The 11,771-nt window shown below is 52.9% G+C and overlaps 1 protein-coding gene and 1 long non-coding RNA gene across 6 annotated transcripts in view; one reads left to right on the forward strand and one right to left on the reverse strand.

Annotated features, from left to right (window-relative positions):
- The window catches only part of IQSEC3 (IQ motif and Sec7 domain ArfGEF 3), a 126,057-nt gene that overhangs the window by 22,025 nt on the left and 92,261 nt on the right, over window positions 1–11,771 (reverse strand). For all 4 annotated transcript variants that reach the window (XM_043540583.1, XM_037878182.2, XM_037878189.2 and 1 more), the window contains exon 5: window positions 8,318–8,479. In XM_043540583.1, coding sequence (XP_043396518.1) covers window positions 8,318–8,479 — 162 coding nt within the window. The remainder of the gene's footprint in view (window positions 1–8,317; window positions 8,480–11,771) is intronic.
- LOC122464644 lies at window positions 3,765–11,380 on the forward strand. Of its 2 annotated transcripts, XR_006288866.1 has the most exons (5): window positions 3,765–3,871; window positions 5,560–5,804; window positions 7,335–7,542; window positions 7,650–8,024; window positions 8,359–11,380. It is a non-coding gene; the product is annotated as an uncharacterized LOC122464644 (long non-coding RNA). The 2 variants fall into 2 exon arrangements; XR_006288863.1 differs by lacking the exons at window positions 7,335–7,542; window positions 7,650–8,024.

Raw genomic sequence — 11,771 nt, forward strand, 5'->3', positions numbered from 1 at the left:
AGACTCGTGGTGAAAGAGTTCTGAGAAGGCAAGAAGCAGCTGTACTGTGTGGGGCTCGCATCAGTTCAGCCAAGCGCAATGACCTATTTTAAAGCTTTTCTGCTCAGGTGACAATACAGCGGGAGCTAGGCTGCAACTAAAAGCGTCGGTAATGAACTCACAGCCCAGGCTCAGGGAGGGAGGTGAGGAGAGGCAGCCAGGTGGAAACTCTTAAAACCACAAGACTCAAAGATATTAATAAATAACATTCCTCTCCCCCCAAAAAAGAAAGAGAACTTCAGGACCAACTGGAAGAGAAGAGCTCAACTCACATGAGGCCAGCTGCACTGCGCATGCCAGCAGCTCCACACGGGAACATGGCGCCGTGCGCATGGCTCTCCTTGCACAAGGGCGGCTGTGCCATGCACGCTAGCCCTCCCAGGGCTCAAGTGGCTGCAGTGTGCATGCCAACTCACTTGGTAGGGAGACACTACTTCATACACACCAGCCCTCCTGGTATGAGAAGTGCATGGCACAGCCTGCCAGCTTTTCTACCTTACTGCCCATTTCCCACAGGAGAAGCTGCACTGTGTATACAGTCCTTTTTGCACAGAACAGACTCCCCAGTGCAGACCGCTCTCCTCACACAAGGGGGGCTGCAAATACATGCACGGCTCTGCTTACTTGAGGGGTGCTCTGCCAGGCCTATAGACCTCATGACATGAGAGTGTCTGTGCTGCGTACAAGGTTGCTGCACAATCTTCCTATCCTGGGCGCCCTAGCAGGAGCAGAAGCTGGGCTGTGCACAAGTACATGTCACATGTGATCTGCATTGTGTACATGTCTCCTCCCCCTCCCGAAGGTGTACTGCACACCTGGCTCTCCCTGCACTAGGGAGGCAGTGGCATGCACAGCTCCCTCCTGCATAACTCAGATCTTACTGGGGATATTGCACATGGTTGGCAGCACTAGGCAAACATCTCTCCCCATCCCCTCATTATCAATCTGTAGCTGAACTAAATCCATGGTCTCACCTCTGGTGTAGAAGCTTTTGCACAGCCCCTGCTCAAATCCTCTTGTAATGCAAATCTGCTGGGGCCCCTCAACAGGGGATGCTAACTCCTTGATGAGTGCGGTTGTTTTGGGAGTAGCCAGGAAGCCTCCTGTGCCAATCCAAGGACAGTTTAATGGGTGAAATAGCAAACTGGCTTCCTTCACTGAGAGCTGCCTCCTCATGCTTCTGGTTGTGAATTTCCATCTCCCAAGAGGAGCTCCTCTCTGCCTCGCTGCCCATTAGAGAAAGGGAAGGCAACATGTGTCTGACAGTGAGAACAGCAGCACGCCCGCAAGGAGAATGCGTCAGAACAAATGCAGCGGTTGCATTCTAACGGTGACCTGCCCTTATTCACCGCAACGTCTCCTACGTTCCTCCTTTGGAAACAAATGAATCAGGACAGCCGCTCTGACCTTCCCAGGATCCTGTGACCCAGAGTGTGAGCAATCCAGCCCCAGCAGCACTGCCAGCTTCATTCATGGCACGGGTCACAAGAACTGGCTCATGAACGAACCAGGAATGTATGAAATTCCTGAGACAAAAACAGGGGGAAGGAAGAAAGAGGGCATGAAAGAATGAATGAAGGCAAACAAAAAGACAGCATGAAAGGATGAATGTCAGCAAAAAGAGAGAGAGAGCATGAAAGAATGGATAAAGGAATGAGAACAGCAGCAAGCAAGCATCAAACTAAGAAAGCACAGAAGAAAGAATGGCTGGAGAAAGAGATGAAGGCAAGAATGAAAACATTGCGCAATACTGTGAATGCTGATGTTTTTTACTGGGTCCCCTTCCCACACAGCTATGTGATATGTCTGATAGTATGTGTGGAATATGTGATATGCAGACATCCTAAAAACCGCTTAGGAATCAGATCAGCGGTCTAGTGGCCACGCAGGCTGGGACTGTCGCTCAATCCTCATACTTTGGGCTGGCTCTGTGCAGTCCATGAGGGTGGCAGAGAATGGGTCACATCTGGCTGTCTACTGAGTCTGCTTGGCAGACTGTAGGAGCCGTGGGAATAGGATCCAGTGGGAGATGTGCTGGCCAGAGGGTGGGGTTCTTGCACTGGAAGGTTTTATTGGGTGAACAGGGAATGAAGAAATAGGATGGGATTTTCAAAAGTGCACAAGACGCTGGTAAACTCCCCTGTATAGATAAGCCCTTAGGAGCACAGTCCTAGTGACTTTCAAAGGAACTTGTGCTCTTCTGTCATTAGGCACTTTTGACAATACAACCCATAATGTGTTCAAATACCACAGAGTACCCAGCTACCATGCTGATGATTGTAGATTTCATTGGGTGAGATGAAATTAGATGTGGGGGAGGGGGAAGTATTATTCAAGGATAGCAGGGGCTTGGAAGTCCTGATTTGGGGGTAGTGGGGAATAATCTACCAAACTGGCCAAATCTTGTCCTAAAGATCTTTACATCCCTGGATATTTAACACACTTTGTGATCTACACAGTACATTCCTCTTGTCTGCATCCACATCCACTCACTAAGCATGAATTAAAGAGGTCACATTTTTAAAGGACGGTGCAAAAATATTGGTGCAATTATTAACTCTGTTAAATGACAAAAGAAACAGATGGCAGGTCACTTGCCCATCTGCCTGAGCGGCGGCCTTTAATAGCCCAAAGTGTCCTTGGAATCCAACAGGAGTCTCCTGTGTAAAGATACCAATGCTGAGCCAGTAGTTTGTGACCTGCGCCATGCTGCTCAGCACTTGAGTGCACGAGGGAGGCTGGAGACTTTCACAGCTGTTTTAAAGGCTGTCCTATTATTTATTAATCTGGTTTGGTTAATTGAACTGGGCTGTGATAAGAAGAAAGCTTACAGCTCACATTTCCAACATGAGTTTTGAGTTGCTTTTCATATTAAACTACAGCTGAATTAACGCAGTAAATCTCATAAATAATTGAAATGACTTTGCAACAACGGAGGGCGGGATTCTCAGACTCACGTCTGTAATTTGTATGCGCAGCTGTCACCCCCGCGCTGTCAGTTGTGCTCACTGCTTGGGTCTATCGCCCATCCGGATATGCTCTGTCAGGGGTACACAGTGCTGCCACCCAAGCACTTGTGATAATGTGGCTACTTGTGCAGCTGAGAGAAGGAGGGAGAGCGCTAGTCCTGCTGGCAGCACTGTGCACCGCAGACAGAGCATATCTGGGTAGGGTGACCAGATGTCTCGATTTTATAGGGACAGTCCCGATTTTGGGGTCTTTTTCTTATATAGGGTCCTATTACCTCCCCACCCCCATCCCGACTTTTCACACTTGCTGTCTGGTCAGCCTATACTTGGGCAGGCTGTAGACATTAAACAAACCAATCAATGCACATAGGCTGATACACTAACATACGAGGACACTACTCTGCTGATGGGACTAGAGACACTGGCGCTCTGATGTTGTGTTAATACAGTAAGTGTGGATAGGGCATGGGACTAAGACATCGGAGATGGGTTCTGCCATAGATTCAGTGGGCCAATTCTTCTCTAATTAATGCCAGTGTAACTATTAACTTGAAAGGAAATGCTTCCGATTTACACTGGTGAAAGGGCAATCAGGCCTGAGTGATCTTGAGCAAGTGTGACAGGGTGCACGTGCCCCAAACTGGCCAAGAAGGGGTTAAACACACACTCTGGGCAGAGGAAACCCCGCCCCTCACCCTTGCTGGACATACTCCAATTGGAGCAAGACTATAAAAGGGAGCAACTCAGCTCAGTCAGGGCTGACCACTGAGGAGGGAGGATGCACTTTACAGGCTCCAGCCTGGGAGCTGCTGAAGCCCCAGACTGCAGAAGCCAGAGGCACCAAGACCCAAGCGGATACCCAGGTACCCAAGGATGCCCCAAAGGGGTTAGAGTCGCACAGGCCAAGAAACCTGGACATCCCGGAGATGCCCAGACCATGGTATCAGGGACAGGGTAGGAAGTAGCCCAGGGGGACTAGTTGTTGTTGGGGATGTCAGTGTGTTGCGGTTGGATCCCCACTGACTCAGTGGCAAGAACACTTGCCACTGTCAGGGCACTGGGCTGGGACCCGGTGGAGTAGGAAGGGCTCAGGTTACACTACCCCAGACACCACTCACCCCTGGGTGGTGGCCCACTCTCCTGACCAGCCACTAGGCCGCACAGCCCTGCGGAGGAGGGCAGCCTTATTTACTCTGGCCATTGGGCCAGATCACCCTGAGGGAGAGGGAAGCCTCAGTGACTATGGCCACTAGGTCACATGGCCCTGTGAAGAAGGGCGACTGTAGAGACTTTGGCCATTAGGTCTTACTGCCCTGAGGATAAGGGTAGCTGGGTGGACTTCACTGTGGGGCCACAATGCCCTTACCCCACCCCAAAGGGGAACGGAGTGCATTTGCCCTGTGATACCAAGTCACAGAACTTCTGTCCATCTGTAAAATGGACCCAGTGATTCTCCTTCACCTTTGTTAAATGCTTTGAGACCTATGGCTGAAAGATTCTTTGGAGGTGCCATGTGTGGTGAGGATGGTGCTCAGGTACATTAATGCTCCAGAACGCACATGCACTCACAGCTCTACTGACATGCGCAGTAATAATGACTTGGCATCTACATCGTATTTACACTGGGATGCATGGCACAGGCTCTGTTGTAGGAACCTTTCTCACTGAATGCTAGCACATCATTTGTTTACCCAAGAGACAGATAAGAACATTGTCAGTGGGGGCTGATGCACAACCTAGGGGTAGCAGGAATTATCCGCCTACTACTGTCGCAACAACCCCCCTCTCTGCACGGAAGATGGGCTTGGATTTAAAGAGGCTCTGTCTGGAGAGGCAGCCCACACGTTGCCTGGTGGGGAAAAAGGCAATTACTTTTAATTGTGGCACTCAGCATGAAATGATTTGAGAGACCACGTGCCTCAATTACGGCTGGATCAATACACACACAGTATATGAGACAGAAAGGCAGGATACATGGCCAAGCACCTGTGGCAATAAAATAATCCTGATATATAGCATGGCATTTATGGCAGTGATAAGCCTTGAAATTTGGACCCAAGTTTGGCTCCTGATTTGACATCTCTTCCTTCCCCAAAGTTATGGGGGGGAAGGGAATTTGGATTTCCAGTTCAGCTCTGTTCATCACAGGCCCTAACTGTGGAATTTGAGTGTGTCTCATTCGGGAGAATGGGGGAGGGGGCGCATTCCAGGTTCAGGCCCATCTCTGATTTATAACAAGATATTTAGTACAAACCTTCTGTCCTGATGGAAAGAAAGATCTAGCTGAGAGCTATGACATGCGCTGACGGATATATGGCTAAGGGCCCATGCTGAGTTTCTCTGGAGAGTCAGTGCTGAGTGATCTCGTCTCCCACTGACTTCAGAGACGACCTCACAGGATCAGGCTCCGAGACAGCAGAAAGTCGCTCGTGTACTCCTGGAGGTGGCTGCTGCTGAGGAGCAGGGCTGAGCAGACACACTGGCTCAAACCCTTCCTGCTCTCGCTGCCTTGATTCTCAGGAGAGTTTGGCTCTGGCTCTGCCCCTGGCAGTGTTTGTCGTGGTCCAAGAGAGGTGCTGAGCCAGCATGCAAGCAGCGGCTGTTCTACTTCTTCTACTGGTGGAGAGGCCTCTACAGGGCGCCCTCCCCTACGTGAGTGACCTGACGGGGAACAGATCCTTCAGGGCTGGGCAGTAAAGGAAGCCCAGGGAGGGAGACCAGCACACAGCCTTGGACCCACAGAGAAGCCAGTCTTGGAGGAAAGCCTGCCCTCTCAGACAGGGGCCAGAAGACCAGGTAAGACTCCTCCTGTCCCCACTCCCCATCCCAAAGTCAGGAGGCAGCAGGTGAGCGATGGCCCTGCAGACAGAGGTGAAAGTAAGCCGGTACGCCCCGGTACGGCGTACTGGTAAGAGCTGGTGCGCCATACCAGGACCGGCTTTCAGAGAGGGCAATTTAAAGCCCTGGGGTAGCGGCGGCGGGGCTGCAGTGGGGATTTAAAGGGCCGCGGAGCTCCACCTGCCGCTACTGCCCCAGGGCCCTTTAAATCCCCGTCTGAGCCCTGCTGCCCGAGCCCTGGGGTAGCAGCAGTGGTGGGGCTCTGGCAGGGATTTAAAGGGCCCTGGAGCTCCAGCCCCCACTCCCTCCCGGGGCCCTTTAAATCCTCACCAGAGCCCTGCCACCGCTACCCCAGGGCTCGGGCAGCAGGGCTCAGGCGGGGATTTAAAGAGCCCTGGAGCTCCAGCCGCCGCTACTGGCCCGGGGCCCTTTAAATCCCCGCCTGAGCCCTGCTGTCTGAGCCCTGGGGTAGCAGCAGTGGCGGAGCTCTGGCAGGGATTTAAAGGGCCCCGGAGCTCCAGCCCCCGCTACCCTCCTGGGGCCCTTCAAATCCCCGCCAGAGCCCTGCTGCCAAAGCCCTGGGGTAGCAGCAGTGGGGCTCCGGAGGGGATTTAAAGGGCTGGGGCGGTAGCGGCGGCTGTAGCCCCAAGCCCTTTAAATCCCCACCTGAGCCCTACTGCCCGAACCCTGGGGTAGGGGTGGGGGGTGGGGGGGGCGCTGGCGGGGATTTAAAGAGCCCTGGAGCTCTAGCCACCCCTACTGCCCCAGCCCTTTAAATCCCCGCCGGAGCCCTCTTGCCAAAGCCCTGGGGTAGCGGCGGTGGGGCTCCAGGGGGCATTTAGAGGGCTGGGGCAGTAGCGGCGGCTGGAGCCCTGGGGCCCTTTAAATCCCCGTTGCAGCCCAGCCACTGCTACCCCAGGGCTCGGGCAGCAGGGCTCAGGCGGGGATTTAAAGGGCTCAGGGCTCCGGCAGCTGCTACCACAGCGGAGCCCCAGGCCCTTTAAAGCTCTGCTAGAGCCTAGAGCCCCGGGGTAGCAGTGGCAGCCAGGAGCCCCCAGGGCTCCTCAGTTATTTAAAGGCCCCGGGGCTCTGCTGCAGTAGCGGCAGCTGGAGCCCTGGGCCCTTTAAATCGCCCCGAGCCCCGGGGCTCCCAGCTGCCTCTGCAGCTAGTAGCTCGGGGTGATTTAAAGGGCACCGGGCTCCCAGCCACCACTACCGCAGCTGGAGCCCTGGCCCTTTAAATCAAGATTTAAAGGGCCTGGGGATTTAAGGCCCTGCCTCTTCCGGTTGAGGCCACGCCCCCTGCTCAGGACTCCGGCGTACCGGTAAGTCCTCTAACTTACTTTCACCCCTGCTTGCAGACCATGGTGGGGAGAAGGGCAGGACTGGCTGGAGGCAGGTGCTGGGGAAGTACGTATGGGCCTCAAAAAGCCACTAGCAAGCTCCAGCCTGAAGTGCAGGGCTGATGGAAGGGGCTCTGACTTGCAGGACCAGGAAAGAATCAGGGCCAGTGAAGCCTAGCAGAACAACCCACCAAGGGCAGCAGCTGAACAGGAGCAGAAGGGGGCCTGAGACAGGCTGAGCGGGCTGGGGAACCCAACAGAAATGGCGCTGGAGGCCGCTGTGCGGAGAGCGAATCTCAGCCCATGGAAGCGGATGACATGGCACTGTTGGCCAGCCCTTGGGGATTGCAAAGGTGGTAACAACCCATTACTTAAGTGTCTTCTAGGCAAGGTTCTCCCCCCTCCCCCCCCACAGCTTTGGCCCCCGTATTTATTATCCCCATTTTACGGTTGGACACAGGTCAGTGACAGAGCCAGGAATGGAACCAGCTCTCCCAACTCGCCAGCCTGTCCCATAACCACAAGACAGTGCCTCTCCTCCCCTTGTTACCCCGATCACCTTCCACAGAGTGCCACAGGATCTTTAACACCTGAGGAAGCCGTGGGGCCTGGTCTCCCTCTTGCTCACCCCAGTTTTATACGCCTATAAATGCAGTGACTCCGGCGGTTCTGGCTGCTGATTCACACCAGTCTGAACTCTGTCAGGCCGGGGGCTATTACATTAGTTCTAGCTGGCTGAAGGAGCTCTGGGGAAAGAGATGCTGAAAGGCCAGGACAGCGGCTGCAGGAGTACCAAAGAAAGCAGAGCTGCAGCAGCCCCTCATGATGCAGAAAAGTATGTGTAGGGGGACAGGACAAGGAGAAGGTGGAGCACACTCACCGGCTGGGGTACAACTGGGGGGAAGGTGGGGAGGGGGAGGGGCAGGTATGCTCATTCAGAGTGGGGGGGCAGTGCAGGGGGCACATTCCCTCAGAGTGGGGGGGCAGGGACACTCCTAGAAGAGGCAGAGGAAGACAGAGACGGAGTGGAGAGCACACTTATTGAAAGGGAGTTAGGAAGGGGGCAGCGCACGCTCACTCAGAAGGGGAGGGCAGTTGGGGGGAGAGGGGAGGGGTCTCTGCACTTACTCCAGGACGTCCCTGTTGAACTGTTTCTTGCTGTTGCCCAGGAACTCCCCGATCATCTGGCGGCTGAGGCCCTTGCGCTGGAGCAGGAAATGTGCCACCCCGATGGGCGTGTCCGGGATGAAACCCCGAGAGATCAGGAACTGGATCCCTTTGTCTGGATTTCTGGAAGAGAAGGACAGGGACGGTGAGCCGGACACTCCCTTCGGGGAACCGTTGCCTCTGGAAGGAGTCCCCTTGGGGAATCCTCCCCCACATTCCTCCCATTAATGTGCATGCTAGCGACTGGCCTGGTTGTGGGGCAGGGGCAAGGCCAGCAGCGGATCCATCCAGCCTGCAGGGGGGGAGCCTCACCCGGTCCCTCATGTCACAGGTTAAGGGGGTAAAAATGGTTCTGATTACAAGGACAGAAGCATCCATGGTACCTGTCCAGCTGGTGTGCCACTCCGTGGGGCAGCCTTGACTACTCAGACTGGGGCCTCTGCAGAGACTGTGAATGCACTGAGAACCTAGTTATGAGGACACAGCCTAAACAGGCCATAACCTTCCCTGCAGCCCCCAGCCCAGAGCAGCTGTGTGTGTTGTGTCAGTAAGTTTGTGTCTCTGTCTGCTTAGGGAGCTCTCTGAGAGTTGCACGTGTGTGACTCTGCAAGTGCTTGTGCCTGAGTGTGTGGTGTTTGTGTGCGCCTCTGCATGTGTCTTCGTATGCATGAGCATCTCTGAGATCATGTGTGTTTCTGTGCGCAAATATACACGATGCCTGTGTCACCCATGTGTGTTTGTGTGTGTGTGCCTCTGGGTGTAGGTGTTTCTATGTGGCCCTTTGTTTGTGTGAGCGTGTCTGTGAGTATGCATGGCACACAGGGGTGTACTGAAGGTTTGCATGTATCTCTTTTGTCCCTACTCCCCTACCCCTCTGGCAGGCTGTCACCTGTGATGCGCTCTAGCAAACCGCGCTCTGGCTGTCAGTCAGATGCACAGGGGAATCAGCAAACGCTGAGATGATTTCCTAATTCGTCCTGATTCTCCAATCCAGGGTGGTTGGTGCTTCCTCGTGAAGGACGCAAGAATGTCCCATTTCTATCATTAGCCCACCGGGGAATTTTGCAAAGGCTTAATGAATGAATTTGCACAAGCAGCTTCCTGGGAGAAACAGCACAGTACACAGTAGCACATGAGTGCTTGATTCCTCCGTGACTTCCACTGCTCAGATCTACCGGGTGATTAGGGACTGTGCAAACAACTCATCCGTACCCAGGATGGAGCAGCATGCCAGACAGTGCATTGTCCCTTGTAGGAGTGCCCCATGGGGCATACAAGAGTGCATGTACCAGAAATATACCACGGAATTACATGAACAGAATGAGCTGAAAATTGATGAAGTGATAATCCTAATGGAAAAACAGCAACTCAGCCCATTCAGTATGCATGTGGGAGTTTGGTCAAATACCCCAGCGAAAAACCCAGGCTCCCTTACCCTATTAAGCGCTACTTAACACATCATGTACATCGGGCAAAATGCACTTGCCATGCTACCCCACAAGGCTCATATGTCACCTTTGAAGAGTCAGTGTAAAGAACACTACCAAACACAAGCATCACAAGGGCTTGTGTGTGTGTGTAGAATTCAAATTCAGAAGTGAAAGGGTTTGGAAAGTGCACCCGCAAATGCACCTCTGGGGCATCTCAGCAGATGCCCAAATGCCAGGGGCTGATCTCAGCTACAGGTGCAAATTCAGAGTAATTCCACTGAAGCCAGTGGGTTTACTCTGGATTTACCTCAGTGTACCTGAGAGCTGAATGTGGCCTGCGAATGGAACTGTCATACCATGGGGATGGATGCACAGGTTGGGGCGTGGGGGGAAGGATGGTGCAGGAAAAGTAATAAACAGGAAGATGTAAAATAAAATACCCCTCTCTACCCCCTGTCTCCCTTTAATTTACATTTCACCATTTCCACACTCCCTTGGCTGCAACTAGAAGATAATATGATGTACACACTCAAGACTCCCTTTAACTAAAAAGGAGCTTTCCCCCTGCTTTTGCCAGGGGCAGAATTTGTTCCCCATAAAATACCAATAGGTGTGATGCACTCTCAACTAGCACAGTGACTGAATGCCACACAACTGAATACTGTGCTCTGTGCCCCTTACCTTAATTTATTTTATCCACGTTATGTATCTTACATCTCCACTTACATCACTTCTGACTTTGGCCCCTGGCATTCTCCTCTGTCCCTGAGAAGCTAAGCGTAGCCAGTATGTGTTGTGGGATTCCTACAGTCCTGCTGGCTTTCCCTCCACCGACGCAGCTAGCTGCCCACACGCAAACACAGTTTTTAGAGCAACACTGCATCATAAGGTACTCTCCGGTCCAGGAATTCCACCCCTTCGCTGTGGAGTGTGCCACAGGATAAATGCAATCACTACGTTCCCAGGGGCCAGTTCCAATCCACAATATCACTTGCTGAAAACTCAGATGGGGACTAAATAGCACAGCGAGATTGCTAATAGACAGTCGAGCCTTTCACTTTTCACTCAGGCTAGTGGTGACCAAACATCAATACTGTTCAATGGCACTCTATGAAATGGGTTTGCTGCGCTCAGTCTAGTTTCTAGTGGGCAGTGTCCACATCACTATAAATACCAATCAAGTGGTCTCTTTGCTGGAAGTCTCAGAAGGGAGGCTACGGACTGCATGGGCTATATGAACTGAACTGCCTTCTCAGCCCCAGAGACAGACCCCTTTGGGGCTCACTGGTGTGTCTATGCAGAAGAAGCTTGTCCTACTCTGCTCTTTCTGCACAAGTGCTGGGGATAAACAGAAGACTTCACTCTCCCAGACTGACAAGCTGGCACCTTTCCTCTCCCCAGCTAAATGTCTTTCCGAAAAAACTGACTCTAACAGGTGACAGGCGTGAGACTGGTCACAAGAGGGTGGAAGGCGTGGCCAGGAGAATGTGGTTCTGAATAATGCGTATTTGACATAACTCCAGTCACACAGAGACCAAAGACATGTGGTGAGTCTGGGTCAGCAAGTGGAAGAAGATCAAAGCAGTCAACAAGCTGCTGATTCATTATGTGTGCATCAGCCAACCTGACTGCAGGAGTCACAGGGAAAAAACATTCACGCCCCTGCGTTCCCATCAGCTCAGTGCTCATGTCACCTACATACACAATTCGAGCCAGATGAAGACAGATTGGAGCAGGCACAGTTGCCAGGCATGTCTACGAATATTTAAACATTTAGCTTGCAAAAAGCTGAGCACTGCCTCTATCTTCAATAAAACACCCGTTCACACCCAAACAGGCCTGAGGCCTCTTTCTGTAAAACAACTGGGCAGACCTGAGCCTGTCTCCTGTGTAACCAGATCTGTGTGCCACAAACCCACCTCCGGTGTTCGTCCTCTCTGTGCTCCAGTCTCCACACGACTGCCAGCCAGGCCTGAGGACACCCC

Source organism: Chelonia mydas, chromosome 1 (assembly GCF_015237465.2).
Source record: "Chelonia mydas isolate rCheMyd1 chromosome 1, rCheMyd1.pri.v2, whole genome shotgun sequence".
In the NCBI taxonomy this organism is placed as follows: domain Eukaryota; kingdom Metazoa; phylum Chordata; order Testudines; family Cheloniidae; genus Chelonia; species Chelonia mydas.